At 41.0% G+C, this 21,783-nt stretch overlaps 1 protein-coding gene across 4 annotated transcripts in view; it reads left to right on the forward strand.

The window, feature by feature from the left end:
- The window catches only part of Nbas (NBAS subunit of NRZ tethering complex), a 301,235-nt gene that overhangs the window by 151,230 nt on the left and 128,222 nt on the right, over window positions 1–21,783 (forward strand). For 2 of the 4 annotated variants that reach the window (XM_029484416.1, XM_021178925.2), the window contains exons 36-38: window positions 7,858–8,022; window positions 12,567–12,680; window positions 12,967–13,054. In XM_029484416.1, the coding sequence (XP_029340276.1) occupies window positions 7,858–8,022; window positions 12,567–12,680; window positions 12,967–13,054 (367 nt within the window). The remainder of the gene's footprint in view (window positions 1–7,857; window positions 8,023–12,566; window positions 12,681–12,966; window positions 13,055–21,783) is intronic. The other 2 variants (XM_029484417.1, XM_021178926.2) reach the window with 1 other exon arrangement.

A 21,783-nucleotide genomic window follows, 5' to 3' on the forward strand; every position in this document is an offset into this window, starting at 1 on the left:
GTCAGAAAACCTGCTAGAGAAAATTTAAAAGCTCATAGGTTTTTCAAGCAAAGTCAGAAATCCCACCAGGAAAAATTCTAAAAGAGCTATGTTATGTCTCCAAGCAGTTCTCTCTAGGTAGCTCTCTCTCTCCCTCTCTATCCCTCTGCCGCAGACCCTCTGGGTCCCTGTGTCTTCGTGGAATGGGTCTCTCCAAGCGGGTGGGCAAAGCGTGGATGAATGACAAACAGACACACACAGGAGAGGTCGTGTGGAATCTGAGTGTAATTTTGGAATCTAGCATCAGACTTTTTATGCAGAGGACAATAAGGAAGTTGGGTGACATATTTGCAAGGTACAATTGAGGTAATCGGAATCTTACATAAAACAGAGGAATGCAAACACAAAAGGGATAGAATTTTGTGTAGATAGAAAACACCACCTGGGATAGAATTCATTGATAACAACTGGGATCAACAAGGGCTCCACCTAAGATTCACTAATCTTAGAAGCCAGGGTCAAGGGCTTCATGCCCTTGCCATAGTTCCTATTTTAGTCTCTTGTATAGTCCACCTTCCCCTTAGGCCATTGTAAATACGTGTGTATGGGTGTAACTCTGCTATAGTTCTAAGTATCTATTCTGGTTTCTCCTTTGGTCTGAAACTTCCTTCTTCCTTAGTGATGGTAAATTCCTGTGTAAGGGAGTGACTTAGCTTTTACACCCATACTGAATTCCAAGCCCATGATCTTGCTCAAGGACATTCTAGGACAGTTGGAACACTGGCGGAAGGCTTTAGCCATGTCAGAATTCAATTTTAAAAAGCACTTATAATAGGAAAATACTGAAAGAGAGTACATGGATCCATACACTAGACTAACTCGGGAATGGAACATGGGAATGAAAAATTAATGTATGGGTAGAGAACGCTAGACTCCAGGAGGAGAGCTTCCTTGAAACTCTTTTGCCTCATGAGTGACTTTTAAGCCTCTCAGCTTGTCCAGTTGACTTGACCGGAGAGCGTAGCATCCCTCCTCTTGAGACAGCTCTCTACACAGCTTAGCTCTTGAGTTTTCCAACCAAAGGCAGGAGACCTGCTAGAAAAAAATGGCTAATATTTCCATTACTTCATTCCATTATTTTAGTCAAAAATCCTCCAGACAAATTCCAAAAAGAGCTGCAATCGCTTTCTAGACAGCTCATTTCTTGCAGACCAAAGCCCAGTCTTTTATTTCCTTATCAGTTCAGTCATTTACTCCAGCTTCTCTTTTGTTTATTCCACAAGTCAGAATTTTATGACCTTAGCCCATTGATTGTTAGAAAAAAACAGCAAGTACATCTTTTTAACATAGCAAGCGAATTCAGAAATCTGCCTGCTTTGTAAGCATAAACACTAAGCTAGCTGTGTGGGATCCCACTCTAAGATCACCATTCCCACCACACCTTGACCTAAACTATCTATGTCCCAGGCTAACCTTGAACTCGGAAATCTGCCTGCCTTTGTAAGCACAGTAAGTTAAAAAGTAAGTTTAGCTGGGTGGTATCTTGCCCTGAAATCACCACTCCCTAAATCTAGTTATCTCCTTCCTTAATATCTTTCTGGCAAGCTGGATTATTAGTACAGTTACCTTTGTTATTCTAGTTCTCTAAAGCCTCTCATACAGTTCATATTGCATCCTGATATTTTGTACAATTGAGATATCCTGTAAGAACAACTTTTACACTGATTTATGTATTCTTGAACTCATGTTTTCAGAGTTCTTTCCCACAGCCTTAAGGGGCTTTCCAGAAGGTCATGTCATTTACCATTTTGCTGAGGAACAATAGACACACCCTTACCTCCTAGACTCATGCTGTTTCTAATTATAATGGAGTCATTAACCTTGGCACGAGAGCTGGAGAGCTTGCCTGCCCCTTGCCAGCTGTGGCACTGGATGAGCTAGCTGAGGCAGTGCTGGAGAGCTTGCCCTGGTGGTGTGGATGTGGGAGAGCTGGTGGGCTGGCCAACTTAGCTACCATTCATGCCCAGATCCAGGGCTTTTAATTGGTCCATCCCAACATATACCTCATCTAAGAACTACTGGAGCATGTGAAGGGGCCAGTCATGCAGATCCAAAGCTGCATTATCTCCGTGACACAGGCAACAACAGAATATCTGAGATTTGTCCTGGTGAGGATCCACTATTGATTATGTAGCAGAAGCTAGGGGCCTTCAACCAGACCAATGAATCATTGCAGTAAACATTTGTAAGTAAAGATGTGTGGCTAAAAGGATATACTGTGAATATACCGTTGATACTTCCACAATGAGATGTTCTTTTTTAATAATGTATTTATTTTTATGTTCTTTTGTCATAAGGGTACAGAGCGGATTCTAAGGGATGGAGGAATGAATGGCATTGGGTGCATGATATGAAAGTCACAAGGAATCAATAGAAAGTTAAAAAAAAAAAGATAAAATGAGCATAGCACCTCTGTGACCTTAGAGCACGCAAACACTTCTTAGATATAAAAATGTAATCCTAAAGCAAAAATATAGTAATACAGATTATTATTATTATTATTGTTATTGTTATTATTGAGGCATGGTTTCTTTATGTACTCTTGACTGTCATGGAACTTGCTTTGTAGATCACGCTGGCCTCAACCTCAGAAATCCGCTTTCCTTGCCTCCCAAGTGCTGGGAGTAGAGGCGTGCACCATCATCACCTGGTTTAACTCCTATCATAGGACATTAGTAAGAAAACAGAATAATTCAAAAGGTACTAGAAATCTCATAAGGCCCATGACCCCAAAGCATGTATGAGCTCAACCTTGGTAAAAAGATGGACAACCTATTGAATAAGTGGCACTCTAGAAGTATATTTCCCAGTATACCTTATATAGATGACTAAAAAGATAATATGTACTTACAAGAACTGCTTCAATTAAAATACCATGATATATGTTAATAGCAGACCAAGTAGGACTCTGGCTATGTCTGACTATAGTATAGATTGCTATAGCCAATAGAGAAAGTGCTTGGCTCTGTGTTCACAATCTGGACTCATGAATATTCTATGCTTCAGTGATTCCACTACTAGGTGTATATTCCAGAAGTTGGAGATGTTATAAATGTCCGTCTACAGAAAGAGTTTAAATAGCTGGACCTGGTGGTACAGACCTCAAATCTAAGCTACTTACCATACAGAGGCAAGAAGTTTGCAAGTTCAAAGCCTGTGTGTGTCACAGAGCAAGTTCAAGATCATCCTGGACAATGTAGAGGTTGTCACAAAATAACAAATACAATCTGTGGTAGAGCTCAATTGTGGTACAGCGCATGCCTAGCATGACAAGGCTCTAGATCAATCACAAGTGCCATACACATAAATGGTCATGGATTGACATGGAAATCACAGCATGACAGTGCTCGATACTGTAAAAATGGGCCAAGTAAGCATGGCATTCAGGGTGGTGCTTGTCCTGGCAGTATTGTGTGGAAACCTACTTGGAAAGTCCTCTGGAATTCTGGTGTGTTTCTTGACACAGTGTTATTCCAGTGTTAATATTGACCTACTGTGTATTTATTCTTTATATGCATATATCTTGAAGTCTTTTGAAATTTCTAAAAAAAAATTTTTAAAGACAATGTCTTACTGTGTTGCCCTGGCTTGCTATGAACTTACTATGCAGCCTAGACTAGCTTTGAACTACCTCCCAAGTATTGATGTTACAGCTATGCCCAGGAAGGCCCCCATACAACAACTACTTGTATGCTTGCTCTCTTTTAGTGTTTGCACAATGTGTGTGTGTGTGTATATATATATATGGCACAGAGCAGGGATCAAAACCAACCACTGTTTCTACTGTTAACATTGGACACTTTAGATTCCCTATTTAAGATTTCTATCTTATCCTCTCCAAGGCTTGGCCTATAGGCCTGTCTATCTCCCCTGCACACACTTAATAACTTGATGAATGATCTAGGTTGCTGGTTGTGTCTGTGTATTCTATCGAATTCTATTCTAGCACATTGAAGTTGAGGTCATGCACGGTGTTCTTTATCTGCTTCCTTTGTATTTAAAGCTAACATGAGGTGCTAGAGAGTTGACTTAGTAGTTAAATGCACTTGCTGCTCTTGTGGAAAACCAGAGTTCAGTTCACAGCACTGTCTGGCAGCTCACAACATCCTACAAGTCCATTTCTGAGCTGTCCAGGGCCCTCTTCTGTCCTCCGTGGGTACCTGTACTTTGTGCATGTACTCCTACACCCCACCTCCCACAAACAAACACAGAAACACACACACACTTTTGTAAAAATTGTAAACCAAACAAGTAAACCCAGCATGCATTTTTTCTTTATAGCCCTTGTCAGTCCAGAACAGCTGCATGTTGCCTGCTGGAAACCCCATAGACCAGTGGTATGGTGTTGGAGGTCAGAGCACCAGGACAGGATGTGTTTCTATTAAGTTTCCCACTGGAGTTCTGACAATGGTGATGCTCTTTATTTTAACTCTAGTCTCTCCTGCTGAATGAAGACAGCATTTCTTAAATCCTGGCTATTGTGTTCTCAGGTTGTTACTACTTTTTTTTTTTTTTAACAAATAAATCGTCATAGATCATAGAAAATGTTTTAGCTATTATAAGTAGAGGTGAGTTTTTTTCCATTTTTTAATTAGATATTTTCTTTATTTACATTTCAAATGTTTTCCCCTTTCCAGGTCTCCTCTTTGGAACCCCCCTATCCCATTCCCCCTCCCCCTGCCTCTGTCAGGGTGCTCCACCACCCACCCTGGTTTCCTGTCCTGGCATTTCCCTAACTGGGGCATTGAATGCCCTCAGGTCTAATGGTTGCTCCTCCCACTCCTCTGCCACACATGGGGCCAGAGCCATGGGTCTCTCCATGTGTACTCTGTGGTTGGTGGTCCAAACACCAGGAGCTCCGGAGGGTTTGGCTGGTTTACACTGTTGCTTTCCCCATGGGGCTGTAAAGCCCCTCTGCTCCTTCAATCCCTTCTCCAACTCCTCCATTGAGACCCCACGCTCAGTCCAATGCTTGGCTGCGAGCTTCTGGGAGGTGAGATTTTTAATGACTTAGAAGATGTTTTAAGTCATTAACTCTTGTTGCAGGACATGTTTCGGGGCTTCCTTTCTATATTCTGCCCAGGGAGCCAGAAGACGAGCTTTCATGGTATGCCAGCTCCACAGAAGGTGGGAGCAGGCAGTTTGGAAGTTCATGGTTTTCCTTTAGACCTCTCTTTTATTTTGGCAACAGGGTCATTGGCACAAATTTATAGATGTTTACATAGTTTATGTTACTTATATGTATATATATTTCTTGCCAGTAGAAGAGTCATAGAACTGGCAAAACACCAGCCTCTACAATAGTTTTGCTTCCTAGATTTCCTGCAGTTAATATGTAAATGTCAAGAAAGTGAGTCACTTATTTAACACAGTAACAGGCCCATTTAAAAAGTGTGCTCTTTAGCTTTGAAACTCACAGTACAGGACAGTTTGCAGGGAGGTCTGATTGCAGTCAGCCATACTGACTGCCCAAACTGAAGCCTAGAGAAACACTAAGTTTATTGCTAGCTAAACCTCAGTTATATTTTCTGTGGTTATCTTTATAATATACAAGTAGTATAGCATGGCTTGTTCTTTATTATCATGGGATCTGTTTTCCCTTTTCATAATTAACCTTTAATCTGTACTGTAGCATTGAGTTCATGGATATATATTTTCTAATGTCAAACTGTAGTAAAGCATGGAGAAAAGTAGCCTCAGGTACTAGAATTAGGGAAAGTCTGGGCTTTTTGGTTAGTGTAGCTCCAAGGCTTCTTTTGAGTTTCTCTTTTGAAATAGTAAAATACAAGTTCAAGTGTCCTAATGTGATCTAACTGTTCCTTTGCTGTCACCATAAATCCACAGCTTTTAGAAAACAGCTCATTATTTTATGGTTCTCATAAGATGGGAATTTTGCAGGCCCTGGCAGAGAACCTGTTTCTTTCCTTCTTCATATTGTTAGCTGAACTAACTTCCTTGTGCTGTGGACTGAGGTCCACAGTCTCTTATTGGTTATCACAGGACAGTTGTTCTCAGGTGTCTGGAATATTCTATATTCATTTTATAATGGTGCTCCTCCTCTGTTTTAAAGGGCAGCTACTGTGGGTTTAGTATCCACCTCCCCCCCCTTGGCTTCTCCCTGGCAACCTTTTTGACCCTAGCTATGGCAGTTTTTCTGCTTTGTGGGCTTCAGGGCTTCTATCGGGCAAGTGAGTTGTTTCTACTCAATCTTTCTCCTTCTCATGCTGTTAGAAGACTTGTCTGCCCCGTTCTCTTGCCATGTAATAGTTTCACAGGTTCCAGGCAAGAATGAGGATGCCTTATCCACAGTGCACTCCTGAAGCAGCTCCAAGTAGATCTATAGGTTATCCTTGTCTAAGGACTGGGTATGGGAGGATAGCCTGAGACCTTCCGAGTGGTTATAGGATCTATTATTTGGATTACTTCCGAGAATGATATGATAAAGAATTAAGTAATCAAAGTGGGCTATCTGCTGTTAGCAGCAAGAAGGCCAAGACAGTTAGTATCAGAAAAGTAGGACTTAATTTTATTTATTTCATTTAACTGGGATATTTAAGAAGAAACTGTAAGTAGACATTAACCTAAGAGTTTAATTTTATACAATAATTCTTAAGAACAGTTGCAGTCTTTGTTATTTTTGCTTAAAAGACTATTGATATATGTGATTTTCCTCTTTTTAGAATGGCTCAAGTTTTAAAAAGGTATAGGTACCATTTTTGCTGAATGCCTCAAGATTTACAGGATGTTAGATCTTTTTTTTTAGTCATTTTTTATTAGATATTTTCTTCATTTACATTTCAAATGCTATCCCTAAAGCCCCCTATACCCATCCTCCCACCTGCTCCCCAGCCCACCCACTCCTGCTTCCTGGCCTTGGCATTCCTCTGTACTGAGGCATATGATCTTCGAAAGACCAAGGGCCTCTCCTACCATTGATGGCCGACTAGGCCATCCTCTGCTACATATGCAACTAGTGACACAGCTCTTGGGGGGGGGGGTACTGGTTAGTTCATATTGTTGCTCCTCCTATAGGGTTGTGGACCCCTTTAGCTCCTTGGGTACTTTTTCTAGCTTCTTCATTGGGAGCCCTGTGTTCCATCTAATAGATGACTGTGAGCAGCCACTTCTGTATTTGCCTGGCACTGGCATAGCCTCACAAGAGACAGCTATATCAGGGTCCTGTCAGCAAAACCTTGCTGGCATATGCAATAGTGTCTGGGTTTGGTGGTTGTATATGGGACGGATCCCCGGGTGGGGCAGTGTCTGGATGGTCTTTCCTTCCGTCTCGGCTCCGAACTTTGTCTCTGTAACTCCTTACATGGGTATTTTGTTCCCCATTCTAAGAAGGAGCAAAATATCCACACTTTGGTCTTCCTTTTTCTTGATATCTTTTAAATATTATTAATCATCTTCCTTGTTGGATGAAAAGCAATTCCTTTTATATTGATATGTTGCTTATTGGAGTCGTCTACTTTGTCAGGATCACAGAACATTGATCAATTAAATGATTTACTTCTTAATTTAAGACTAACTAAAATGTGTGGTTATTAGATTGGTAAAAATAAAGAGCACATCACTTCTTTGCAGGTCTACTGAAAGTGAGTGTTGACTTGATGCATTGATATTCTTCCTGTTTTCTTTTTAATCTTAGTGGGGAACAATGAACCATTAGCATTTTTTTCATTTTTGTTTAGTTACTGACATCGATTTTCAGTTTGTTTATCATGGTGTTTAATGAGTCAGATAACTGCCCAAAGCCTCCATCTGTGCTCTGTCTTACCAATGGCTGTTTTACACTGCCCATTCTTCTCAATGTAGGATGCTGCTGCTTCGGGCAGCAGTTCAGCAGACCTGTTACACTGGACCACTGCAACCACCATGAAAGTCTTGTCCAATACCACAACTACTACCAAGGCTGTGCTGCAGGCTGTCAGTGATGGGCAGTGGTGGAAAAAGTCCTTAGCATACCTGCGGCCCTACCAGGTAAGCAAGGCACTCACCAGTTGCCACAATGAAATCTCTGAGTGTCAAAATATCTTAAGAAATCTGGTCCTTCTGTGAGGTAAGGAACAAGCAATCTATTTCATAGAATATAATACTATTCCATGCATTGCTTGTAAGGAAACCGAAAATCATTTGGGTAAATTCAGGGAGCCGAAAGAAGAAAATGAGTCTCAGTACTCAGTTGCTTCTGCTACATTTCTGTGAGATCGTAGTGAGGACAGGTAGTGTCCACTTGGGGACAGGTTAGCAGATTCCCGTTTCTGCCCCGAAGTTACAGATGTGGCTAGCAGTGGAACACTTGAGGGTGCTTTGGTGACATCCTTAATCTGTTTCCCTTGCTGCCTTCTCTGCTTTGCTACACTGTAATTCTTTGTAGTGCAATAAAAATAAAGCGCAAAGAAATGTGGGTTCAACACTAGTGCAGCCCCTCAGGTGTTCACTCACCCATCTACCTATATGTTTATTTAGCATATACTTACTAGTCACTTTCTTTGGCTCACAAACAGGTATAAACACTGGGAATAGAATGAGGGAAGGACTTTAATGTAACTTCATTGTCCATAATAGTAGAGGAGATGAAACATTTACATAATAGAGAAATGGTACTGTGATGTAACAATAACTTCAAAATGGCAGACTTGTAGTCCACATTATGCTGAATGGGAAAAATATAAAGCTCTCTTTCAACAGTTGGTATGAGAAAACGTTGTTCTCTAGTGCCACTCTTAATATAGAACTCTATATCCTAGCCAAAATATAGGGCAAGAGAAAGCTATAAGAAGGATACAGAGAAAGGAAGGAGACAAATTCTTCTTGTCTTCAGATTATGTGATTCTACAGTTAAAAGTTACTAAAAAAAAATCTACTGGAAGACTTGAAGGTTTGGTAGGCACCCTCAGCAAAGTAGCAGGAGACACAGTGAGGACTGAGGAATCATTAGCTTTTCTATAGAGTGATGATCACTGTTCACTGAGAGAACTCTGGAAGACAGGCTCATTCACAATACTACCAAAAGAAACAAGTATAAACTTAAAGATATCTCTAGTGAAAACTCTAAAGAATTAGTGAAGGTAATAGAATACAGTAGAAGAGGGGAAGTTTTCCAAGTCCCTGGATAAACAGAATGCTTTTTAAATGTTCATGCTATTAAAAGCATTGCAGATTCAGCCTGTCATACTCTTCAGAGGGCTGGGAAAAACCATCCTGAAATTTACATTGGACCATGAAAGGCCTCAAATACCCAAAACACTTTTGAGCTAATGAATAAATAGTTCAGGAGGCATTGCAATACTTAACATACACATATATTACAGAACTGTGATAATAAAAACAACATGTTAGTGACTCCAAAACAGACACAGTCTACTATCTAATGGACTAGGGTATAAAGTTTAGGAAGTAGGCCATGCCCCTAAGGCTACCTGACTCTTAATTATGGTACCAAAATTATATAGTGGGGGAAAATTAACCTCTTTAACAAGAGATCCTGGGAAAAATGAATATCTACACACACAAGAGTGAAACTAGATCCCTGTTTATGCCATGCTGGGTCCTTAATGCAAGACCTGAAACCATTAGGATACTAGAGGAAAACCGAAGATTCTAGGCAGAGGCTGTCACTGTATGGATTTGACTTCAGTTGCTCAGGAGGTAAGAATAAGAATGGACAGACAGGACTGTATCAAACTGGAGAAGTTCTGAAGAGTCAAAGAAGGATCAGCATTCTGATGGAGAAATTCTTTTTATTTTAATTGGATATTTTCTTTATTTACATTTCAAATGTTATCACTTTTCCCGGTTTTCCTCCCTCTTGGAAACCCCCTATCCCATCCTCCCTCCCCCTGCTTCTATGAGGGTGTTCCTCCACCCACCCACCTACTCCCACCTCCCCGCCCTCGATTCCCCTACACTGAGGCATCTATCGAGCCTTCATAGGGCCAAGGAACTCTCCTCCCACAGATGCATGACAAGGCCATCCTCTGCTACATATGCAGCTACAGCCATGTGTACTCCTTAGTTGATGGCTTAGTCCCTGGGAGTTCTGGGGGTGGGGTCTGGTTGGTGTATATTGTCATTCTCTGGATGGTCTTTCCTTCTTTTTCTGCTCTACACTTTATCTCCATATTTGCTCTACATGGCCTTTTGATGGAGAAATTCTTGCTGAATAGTCAGTCGGCTGACAAAGAGCTACTATCTGGAATACACAAGGATCTCCAGCAGTTAAATAATTAGAGCGATGGTAATCACATTTTTAAATGGAAAACAGGCAGACATTAGTAATGGATAATGAATACATGAAAAAATGTTCAATATTTTTATCTATCAGATAAATGCAAACCAAAACTATGGTTAGTATCTGCTTCAAACCAGAATGGCGATCACCATAACAAACCCTGGCAAGGCTATGGGGAATTAAGAAGCCTTATTCCTGCTGCAGGAATATAAATATTTCAGCCAATATGGAAATGGTACAGAGGTTTCTAAAGTGGAAACAGAACTTCCATATAATCTACTCATAGCACTTCAGGGTGAGTGTCCAGAAGTATCAGTTTTATGACTGCAGTTTTATCTGGATACTTGTGTTTCTGTGACACCACTCATGTTACTAAATTATGGAGTCAGTCTAGGTGCCTATCAACAAAAGAATAGATAAATTAGAAAATGTGGTTTGTATTCAAAATGGACTTCTGCTTACTTATAAAGAACAAAACTGAGATTCTCAGAAAACAATTATAGAACTGGCAATGATCATGTTAGTTGAAATAAGTCATGCTCAGAAAAACAATTCTCACATTTTCTGTCTTGTTTGAAAGCGTGAGTAGGACCTAAGCTCAAAGGTGGACATGTAGAAAGGAGATGGTACTATAGAAACTGCTCGTGAAGGTGTGTGTGTAATCAAGGCACATCACATGCATAATGATAGCCTGTGTAGAATTAATAGGGAATACAAATGTAAAAGTTACTTCTGGAAAAAAAAAAACTGAGAGCGAATAAAAGAGAGAGATTGAAGATTTCAATGAATTACGACTTTACTGAGGCAGTAAAGTTTTGATTTAGAGGAAAGTTAGGTTTTTTTTTTTTTTTCCTCAGAAAATAATCATTTCATGCAGAAGTGTGATTGCACCACATAGGGCAGATTCAAAGCCCTGGTGTGGGAAATATGCTTACATTTTTTATAGAATGTCCAGGATGGAGTGGTTTTTAGTTGGGAGGTCAGCGCTGGAAACCTTCTGGGTATATGCCCAGGAGAGGTAGTGCTGGATCTTCTGGTAGTACTATGTCCAATTTTCTGAGGAACTGCCAAAGATTGTGCATGGAAAGGCAGTGATCTTAGGTGGATGCAGAGCCAGGTCTCTAGTTAGCTCTTTAGGTGGGGAATACCAGTCCTTTAAAATGTGATATCATGAAGGAAGAGGAAGTAGTTGAAGCTATTTGAGGGAAATTTTTTAAATACTCACTTATGGTCTACATGAGGATCATTCTGGAAAGAGGAGCTGTAGGGACAGAGATCTGTATGGATGGTAAAGGAGGTACCAGTTTCTGAGATGCAGGCCACATCATATTGCCATGTAGATCTCTCTCTCTCTCTCTCTCTCTTTCTCTCCATGTGTCACACTAGAATATGATTGCCATAGTTTTGTTTTATTCACCTGGTGGATTTTTTTGTTACTTTTTTTGAAGGCTTATGTGTTAAAGTGTTCAGCACTGCTATTAATGTATCATCTTATTAAACAGTTTCATTGTTTCCTGGACTCTGCCTGCCAAAATGTCTGCTGTAGTCTTAGCAAGAATATTTTTTACTTAACTTTCCCTATGAGGAGGTTTTACAGCTATTTGAGGCGAGCAGAGAAGTCTGATGATTGGGGCAGGGCAATAGGTGCTTGCTAATCAGGAATGATGATAATACCTAAGCATGTTTGGATGGAAGATAATAGTGAAGGGTTCCAGCTAGTGACAATCAGACCATGCTGTGGTTTGGTAAGATTTGAGCACATGGACACGAGGCAGGCCTGGAGAAATAATCAGATGTCAGCAAGCAGCCAACCTTGAGGGGACCCTTTCAGTGGGAGGTAGGTACGTAGGCATATATTATGAAGTCTGCATGGTTGGCAGAGGGACACTATCATTGGTGTTAACATTTAATGTGTTGAGTATCATTCTGTGTTGTGGCTCTTGCCTTATTCAGAGCCACACCAAGTGGCATCTTAGGATGGTTGCTCTAACTGTGCTGTAGAAAACTCATTCTATGTAATACTGATGGCCCCATTATTTCTGATTTATTGGTATCAGCATGGCCAAGGAAGTCAAGAGGTTGCAGGGTCCATTGAAGTGTTGCCTATAGGCTGCAGCTGCTGTTCTTACATCTGCTCCTGGGCATTGATGTCCCTCTGTCCTAGATGTACAAAACACACTGATCACCTGCTTCTGGAATCAGCATCCTCATTTACAGTCGTTCCTCTTCTCCCTTCCGCCTCTCCTTGGTCTCTCTTTTAATCCAGTTTTCTTCATGTTCTTCTTCTTAGGGGCAGGAATTTGGTAAAGCATATCGAATTGGAATTGTAGCCAATGATGACCTAGAAAGACAAGGATGCCACCCTTTTTATGAGTCAGTTATTGCTAATCCCTTTGTCACCGAGGTAAGTACAGTATACTTAAGAAGAGAGGGTTAACTGCACAGGGAGAAATGAAGCCTTTCCTGAAGTACACCTTGGATTTGGCTCTTACTATGTTGATTCTAGGATTTGTTTCATATAGATCATGATATATTACAAGATGAAAATTCACTGAAATGCTAAATAAAACAATGTGCATTAGTGAGAAACAGTTATTCAGCTCACCAGAAGCCATAGAACTCCACAATCATGTTTTCTAAGTGACAGTGCTGCTTTTGTGTCATCTGAAGTGACCTATGCCACCTATCAGCAGGTCCCTGTGGAAAGCTTTGCTGAAGTGTTGCTGAGAACTGGAAAGCTGACAGAGGCTCAGACACAAGTGTTTCCAACCACGGAAGGTAAGTCAGGCTGTGATCTTTCAGCAGGGCATAGGTTCTGTTTGAAGAGCAATGAATGTAGAGAGTTTGGAGAAATATAATTTTCAGTAATTTTGAATTATCTAATGGCATCTATCCATTTGTCAAAACTATTTATTGAACTCTTACCGTTTTCTGAATACACATTTAAAAGGATAACATACAATTACTCTCTCCAAGTTGCTAATTGTCATAGTGAACGGTGTCCCCTCTCAGTGTTTATTTCTGTTCTTTCAATGGAGCGCTGCAGTTGACCTAACAAAGTTTTTTACATAGTGACATATCTTTTCAGGTAGAAGTGTTTGGAAAAGAAAGAAACGTGTGAGTTTACTAAAGACAGCTTACTTATCTTTCATCTTCCACTTTTTAGGTTCATATTTCTTTTGGAATTTCTAAGCATTTTAAAAAATTATTTTAAATTATGTGTGTGTGTGTGTGTGTGTGTGTGTGTGAAAGGGCAACTTGTGAATCAGTTCTTCTTCCCACCCAGTGAGTTCTTAAGAATGACTCTGGGTTCATGAGGACTGAGCAATCTCACCTTCCCTTGGTGTTTGTTCAGTAACCTCTGCTCTCCTTCCCTATGTGAGCAATGTTACTCAAGGTTCAAAGGCTGCTAGAGCTCCAGCTGTCTGTTTCATTCTAGTCCATTAGTGAGAAGGAAAGGTGGAGATGAAGGCAAAGCTTCTTAGTGCCCTAGCATAGCCTTCAGTTGCAAAGGACTAGCCACCTCTAGCTACCAAGAAGCTTGTCCTGAGCCATCCAGGTTAGCAGAGCACTTGGCTGGGTGCAGTAAAACTTGGGGAAAGTATACTTAGGAGGACCATTTTTTTTAATCCCTTAAACTAGATACTCAGCATAGGGAATATATTTTCTTTAATGTTTGGTTGCATTTGGGAAGATGAGTGTCAGATAGTACTTGTCTATGTGAGTACCAAGTCTGCCGTGTCTGTTCATTTGACCAAAGGGACAGGCAGTGAGGCAGTGGTGTGAGAGAGGGTGGTGAAGGTCTTTGTGCTGCCACATTCAGCATCTCCAATGGACTCTCACTGAAAGCTGTAGGTAGTTTAAGCACATTATTGTTATTTATTGTTCCAGGTTCCCAATCTATAAAGTGTGTATGTGTGTGTCTGTGTGTGTGTGTGTGTGTCTGTGTGTTTGATGGGGATTAATAGCATAGGTATTTTTTCCCTGGAATGGGTTTCTTAATGATGTCCCAGTGGGGTACCATTTATATACTTGTGCTTAGACATCTCCTGACCTGTTCATCTGGCTTCTACCCTGCACTTGTCCATCTAATTGTGATTTTACCTTTTTCCCCTCAGAACCCATCTCTATATTTCTCTTTATTGATTTCATATTACTTAGCAATGTTTAAGAAATTCTGAAGCTTTCAAATTGGAGACCATCTCTTTTAGAATCTTTAGATTTGGGCCTGTTTGATTATAAAATTATAGTTAAGTTTGTGTGTAGTTTTTCTTACATTAGTTCATCCCAACTCCCCTATTTCCTATCTTCAAACTCTGCCATGTTTGTGCTTGGGACCCTTGTTCCTGGCAGCACATGGAAGCCACCTACATCTTTTCCATCTGTCCTGTTGAACCTGAAGCTCATTCCCTAGCTCTTACATCTACTGACGCTTCTGCCAGAAGTTACAGGGTGATGTTTGGGACATGCAAAGTGGTTATTTCTCTATACAATGAGGAAGGGCAGTTTGGATATCATGGTTCTTCCGTCAGTAGGTCTAGAGTGTGCTCTCTGTTGCTCTCAATGTACATACATATGCTCTTGGTAGAGGCTGTAGGATTTCTGGGCACAGAGCATTAGTTCTGTTTCCTGATATATATTTTTTCATATTTAAATGTTTCAAAGATTTTTTAATGTCCAATATTACTTCATGGCCAAGAAAGGATATTTTATGTGTGCCATTAATTTGCTGTGAATATTCAATATAGAGATGGTTTTAATAATAAACTCTTTTATTTGGATTTAACTTTTGTGAAGCATGTTTTATACTAGCAAATATGGTGTTTTTGGATAACGGTAACATATAGAAAAGCTATGCACAATAGTTTTAAAACATGAGATAATTTCCAGAAACTCAGCATAACTAAAGAATGATAGTAACTAAATCTAAAATTAAATGTAAAAGTGTGATAGGAATTTGACTCTTGATGAGTTCTGATGTAGATTATAACACATTTAGCTTCCCCAGATGATTTGACATTTTAGAATTTTTTAGTAAGGATTATCAAAAAGTTTTCAGGAAACCAACTGGAAATTTTAGTTTATTTATTATTTATTAACTTAGATGAGTGAATGATTTAATGGCTAATGATTTCCAATCAGTAGTTGGGTGGCTTTCCTCTGTGTTTAGTTCTGGATGGAATTCATCATGGAGTGCTATTCAGAGGTGCGGCACAGACGATCTGAGTTTGGATAAATAACTTCTTTGGGAAAACACATTGCATCCGATTTGTAGACCAGCATTGCAAATTAAACTCATACACATTGCTAAAATAAGGCAGTTTTTAAAAATACATATATGTTAAATTATGTCATAAAGTTCCTGGGACTCATTTTCTTCAGCTACCATGGAATTTCGTGGGCCCCTTTATCAGTTCGTTTATTTTCTCCTCTGAAATTGGTTCTATGTTGACTCCAAGGCTAAGGTGCTTCTTTTGTGCTGTGCTTGGCCGGCCCTTTGCAACAATTCTTGATTCTCAGTAAGAGCTGTAAGAAAGTTTTGATGAGCAGGGTGGATATGAAGTTCTCGCTGTCAGTCCTATCAATTCCTGTAGTGGCTGGTCTGTTAGAGGAGCCCTGGGCTGGGGTGGAGTGATTAGCGAGGTATGACCTTCTGTGGGAGAACAATGGTGTGCAATACTAGTAGCTGTGTGGTTGTTAGGGAAGAGATGTGATCTTTTACTTGGGCCTGTACTGACAGTGGCTCCTGGACATCTGTGGTAATTCTGGTACTAAAGTACCTTAGTGGTTGGGAGCCTAGCTGGCTAAGTGCTTGGGCACCAGACTCATATAACTGTTCGAGAAAGAAACTTCTGTGGGGAAAAGGTAACCAACACTGAGATTGAAATATTTATTTATTTGTTTTTAATTAGTTAATAAATTTATTTTTTGTTTACACTCCATATTTTATTCCACCCTCATACCATACCTCCTCTCCACCACCTTTCTCCATGTGGATGTCCCCATCACCCACCCCACCTGACCTCTAAACTCTCTGGAGCCTCCAGTCTCTTAGGGTTAGGTGCATCATCTCTGAATGAACACACACCCAGCAGTCCTCTACTGTATGTGTGTTGGGGGCCTCATATCAGCAGGTGTATGCTACCTGTTTGGTGGTCCAGTGTTTGAGAGGTCTCTGGGGTCCAGATTAACTGAGACTGCTAGTCCTCTTACAGGGTTCCCTGTGCCAATGAGTTCAATCTCTTTCTCACTTTCTCTTCTCTTAGATTCAGTGTATCTGGTTTTATGTTGAGGTCCTTGATCCATTTGGACTTGAGCTTTGTGCAAGGTGACAAATATGGACAAATTCCATTTTTCTTGGGCAGATGAAATACACGTTAAAAACCTAGTGAGTAAAACAGGCCAAGACATTCAAGTGTGAGTAAACTGTCCCAGCACTTGAAGCAGTCTTGGCACCAGGGCTGCAGAGAGCAAAGGACTTGAGAAACACAGGCCACTTATGGCCACTTAACAACAGCAATGACAATTATAGTTGTGTGTTGCTCCATCTAGTAATGTTACTCAGAACCTGTCCGGCAAAGGTTAATAACACACATTAATAAGCAGAGTGGGCCAGTCCATTGCCTGTAGTAGCATACAATGTCAGCAGCCTGACTTGCACTGATGCTAACTATCTCATTTGAATTTCTGGTTTCCTGTCTGTACACATAACTGCTTTTTGGACTTGGGCCTATGTTTATAAGGTTTGAGATAACATTACCTATTTTCAGAGGAGTGTTACTTCTTGCAAACCATCTGTCCAATTTATATCCCATTAAAGCTGATACATTAAGAATAATAGACGGTTTTGTTTTAGTGAATTTTATTCTTGTTACATCAAGGAATCCCATGAGCACAGGCAACATTTGAATGTCAGGATGTGCAAATGGTGTCTGAAAGCACAAATAACAGTCCCCACACACTCAGCCAAAGTAAGAAAATGTAACTTTCATTGTTGGGGGTTAGAATGGCTAGTTGCCAAAGGAAGAATATTTTTGCCTTGTTGTCCGTGGCTTGGGTGTAGGCATAAGGCACACGGGGAAAGGATGTCCTGGAACTCTGAAATCTCCTTTGCAGACGAATGGAAAGCGTTGCTATCTTCCACAGGGAAGCTGAGAGGTGACTGACTTATCTGACTGCTGAGTGCTGTGTAGGAGTGATAGACAGCAGCAGGCACAGCCTGGGCGCACACACTCCCTTAATCAGGGATGGATGGCTGAGTGTGCACTTCCTTCTGAGTGAAATTGCTCTTCCTCCTTAAATGCAATTACTAATTCACTAATAATTATATCAAATGGAAGTAATCGCTTCTTTTACCACTGTAATACCTAGTACAGGAAGCACTTCCTACCCTTCAATATTCAGGGGAAAATTGAAACAAGTCCTAACTGAAAAAAGGCACTTAAAGCCGGGTACTGAGAGAGGAGGGGCCACTGAGCACTGAGTGCTGGAGACCACTCTGACTACCTGCTTTGCCTCACTTGCTTTTCCCTTAGGAGCCTCATATGCTCAGACCCCAAATCCAAGATGTTCTGAGAACCAAAGGGCTTTTGTAACTTGTTTGCCATGTAAGCCTGAACTAAGCTGACAGAAGGCTATTATCGTCTGTGGTTATCCTCTGTAGTGAGATCGTGAAATGCTTTGCAGCACATTCATTGATGTCTTCGGTTACTGGCCAGTCCCAGGATGTATGGGCGAAGGTATCCTACATAACGTACAGCAGAACTCCTAAAGTCTGAAGCTTTATCTAGGCTGAAACTCAAAGCAGGAGGACCCGATCTTTTTTCCAGGGCTGTCTAACTCTAAAGACGACTCCCTTCCTGTTCTAACATTTCATTATATAGTTCTACATCTTGCCTAGTTCTAAATTATACCTAGGATTTTAGGTTTCTTTAACACATAGATATGAAAATGACAGTCATGAATAAAGTGGTTGCTACAGATCCCTAAAACAAGGGTAAAAGCACTTGGTGGTCAGCAGTGGCTGGAGGGTCAGGGAAAGCTTGTATAAAGGCCTTTATTTATGTTTTCATAGTAGGGGAGGTAGGCATGGGCAAGGTTAACTTTGGGTAAAATGAATAGCCTGAGACTATCGACTTAGACCCTCATATATAGTAACAAGTTCTGGAGTGATTAAAACAGATAATTGTTGGACAGTGTATAACAGCCATGTCAGAGAAATTGGTTCAGAGTGGAGTCTGGGTTTGGTTTACATGCCAGAGCTATTCTCACAGGCACGTTGTTGAGCATTCTCAGCATTGGCTGGCTCTGGGAGGGTAAGTAAGGACTCCACAGTGTCACGGCTTTGCACAGACAGACAGAAGAACACATCATCAGCCTGTGTAGCTGGTGTCTACAGATGCTGTTGCCAGAGCTATTCTCACAGGCACGTTGTTGAGCATTCTCAGCATTGGCTGGCTCTGGGAGGGTAAGTAAGGACTCCACAGTGTCACAGCTTTGTACAGACAGACAGAAGAACACATCATCAGCCTGTGTAGCTGGTGTCTACAGATGCTGTTGCCAGAGCTATTCTCACAGGCACGTTGTTGAGCATACTCAGCATTGGCTGGCTCTGGGAGGGTAAGTAAGGACTCCACAGTGTCACAGCTTTGTACAGACAGACAGAAGAACACATCATCAGCCTGTGTAGCTGGTGTCTACAGATGCTGTTACTTTGTACAGACAGACAGAAGAACACATCATCAGCCTGTGTAGCTGGTGTCTACAGATGCTGTTACTTTGTACAGACAGACAGAAGAACACATCATCAGCCTGTGTAGCTGGTGTCTACAGATGCTGTTACTTTGCACAGACAGACAGAAGAACACATCATCAGCCTGTGTAGCTGGTGTCTACAGATGCTGTTACTTTGCACAGACAGACAGAAGAACACATCATCAGCCTGTGTAGCTGGTGTCTACAGATGCTGTTACTTTGCACAGACAGACAGAAGAACACATCATCAGCCTGTGTAGCTGGTGTCTACAGATGCTGTTACTTTGCACAGACAGACAGAAGAACACATCATCAGCCTGTGTAGCTGGTGTCTACAGATGCTGTTACTTTGCACAGACAGACAGAAGAACACATCATCAGCCTGTGTAGCTGGTGTCTACAGATGCTGTTACTTTGTACAGACAGACAGAAGAACACATCATCAGCCTGTGTAGCTGGTGTCTACAGATGCTGTTACTTTGTACAGACAGACAGAAGAACACATCATCAGCCTGTGTAGCTGGTGTCTACAGATGCTGTTACTTTGTACAGACAGACAGAAGAACACATCATCAGCCTGTGTAGCTGGTGTCTACAGATGCTGTTACTTTGTACAGACAGACAGAAGAACACATCATCAGCCTGTGTAGCTGGTGTCTACAGATGCTGTTACTTTGTACAGACAGACAGAAGAACACATCATCAGCCTGTGTAGCTGGTGTCTACAGATGCTGTTACTTTGTACAGACAGACAGAAGAACACATCATCAGCCTGTGTAGCTGGTGTCTACAGATGCTGTTACTTTGTACAGACAGACAGAAGAACACATCATCAGCCTGTGTAGCTGGTGTCTACAGATGCTGTTACTTTGTACAGACAGACAGAAGAACACATCATCAGCCTGTGTAGCTGGTGTCTACAGATGCTGTTACTTTGTACAGACAGACAGAAGAACACATCATCAGCCTGTGTAGCTGGTGTCTACAGATGCTGTTACTTTGTACAGACAGACAGAAGAACACATCATCAGCCTGTGTTTGGAGCAGCACTTGTGTCCACAGCGACGACTCACTGCTGTGCAAAAATAGCCCTTAAACAATACTTCAAGTATGATTTTTGTGCATGAAATAGACCTATTTCCTATTCTTTTTTTGCATAAACTATGTATGTGTTATGTAATACATGCATACATACATATATACATACATATACACATATAAGTTCAGGAATGTTAGTAAGACTTTGGGATTTGCATTTTTAAAATACTCCTTCTGGAATTTCTGAATCCAGTGAAGATTTTCCCTTCAGAGATGTCTGCTGGAGGCTATTTATTCTAACTGCCTTTGTTTTTCTCCTGGTGCCCTATTTGTTTGCTGTGGGGAATCTTCTACGTTGTAAGCACTGTCTCAGGAACATTCCCTGTGGGAACAAGCATTCATGCCCTGGTGGGGCTTCATTTTGTGGAAACAGCAAAATGCACAGTAAATGAAGGGAAAGTCCAGTTGATGCTATAATAAAGATGTGATGAGAAGATTGTCAGGAGTGGGGTGTAATTTCTCAGGTGAGCTTGGTCCAGCACAGCTCTGGGAAATGAAGGTCCTGCACTCACTGCAGCAAAGCCACACACATGAGGGAGACATTTCTGAGGGATATCCAGGAAAAGATGAGTGCGTTCAGATAAAGATGTGAGAGGATCTGAAAAATAAATGGAGTAGAAGTGGAAATCAACTAGGTCAGGTTTCAATTAAAGGTCATGTTTGAAAAGACTTCAAGAAATAACATTAGCTGGGAACAGTTCTCACTGTGTGAGGGGATGAATTTTTTTTTTTTTTTTTTTTTTTATTCCTTTAAGATAAGGTTCCCCAAGGACTGGTAGACAGATAGTGAATGGTAGACAATGTGAGACTGATAGGGGTCAGAACTTGAGCTCTCTTGAGAGAGCCACCTGGGAAATTAAGTCCCGTTACTGACAAGTGTGTTTGTGTATGTGTGTGTGTGTGTGTGTGTGTGTGGTGTTTGTCATGTACAGTTAAAGTTTCTTAAGTAGTCCAGGCCCTTGAGCAGCCTGTGCTTTGCACGAGTCCTTCTGTAGTTTCCCGGTGTCTGTGGCAGAGAGCTTGTGCTGTAGTCCATCCTTAAGCTTGAAGTCTTCCGGGACACATTCATCATCTGGTTCTTCTGTCTTGTTCCTCAAGTTGTTGGCAAAGAGGTGATTTGGGCTCTTTATATTGTACTTTAAAGTTCTTCAGGGAAAAAATATTGTTTGCTCGTGTCCGAATTCATGGATACCTGAATGTCAAAGACTCTGCTTCTTAATACAGGGAGTGTCCAGTTATGGAAAGTTTCTCTTGATAATGACTGAAGGGATGGGCTTGGAGATGGGTTGTGAGATGAGTGTCTGTCGGCTAGAAGCCATTTTAGAAGTATATGATTTCTCTGGAGGCGTGACTGTGGTGCCTTTGGCTCCTAAGTGTTGGAAAACACCTTGGGTGGAACTCTTTTTACAGAAACAACACTTTGCAAGAAGCACAGAAGAGAAAGCTCAGTATTTTCCCTTATGAATCACCACAGGAAAATGTAAATTCTAGGACACCTTTGGCCCTTACAGGCTGTACCTCATTATTCCAGCCATCATTTAAGCTCAGATTATAGTAATAACTTCAGTATTTGTCCAAGTAGAGCACGACTCCTGTGGGGATCCTGCAGAGTTTCTAGAATCAAATTTTATTTCCTTTGGATTATTCGCCCAATT

Source organism: Mus caroli, unplaced genomic scaffold (assembly GCF_978045245.1).
Source record: "Mus caroli unplaced genomic scaffold, Mus_caroli_1 scaffold_14, whole genome shotgun sequence".
NCBI lineage: Eukaryota > Metazoa > Chordata > Mammalia > Rodentia > Muridae > Mus > Mus caroli.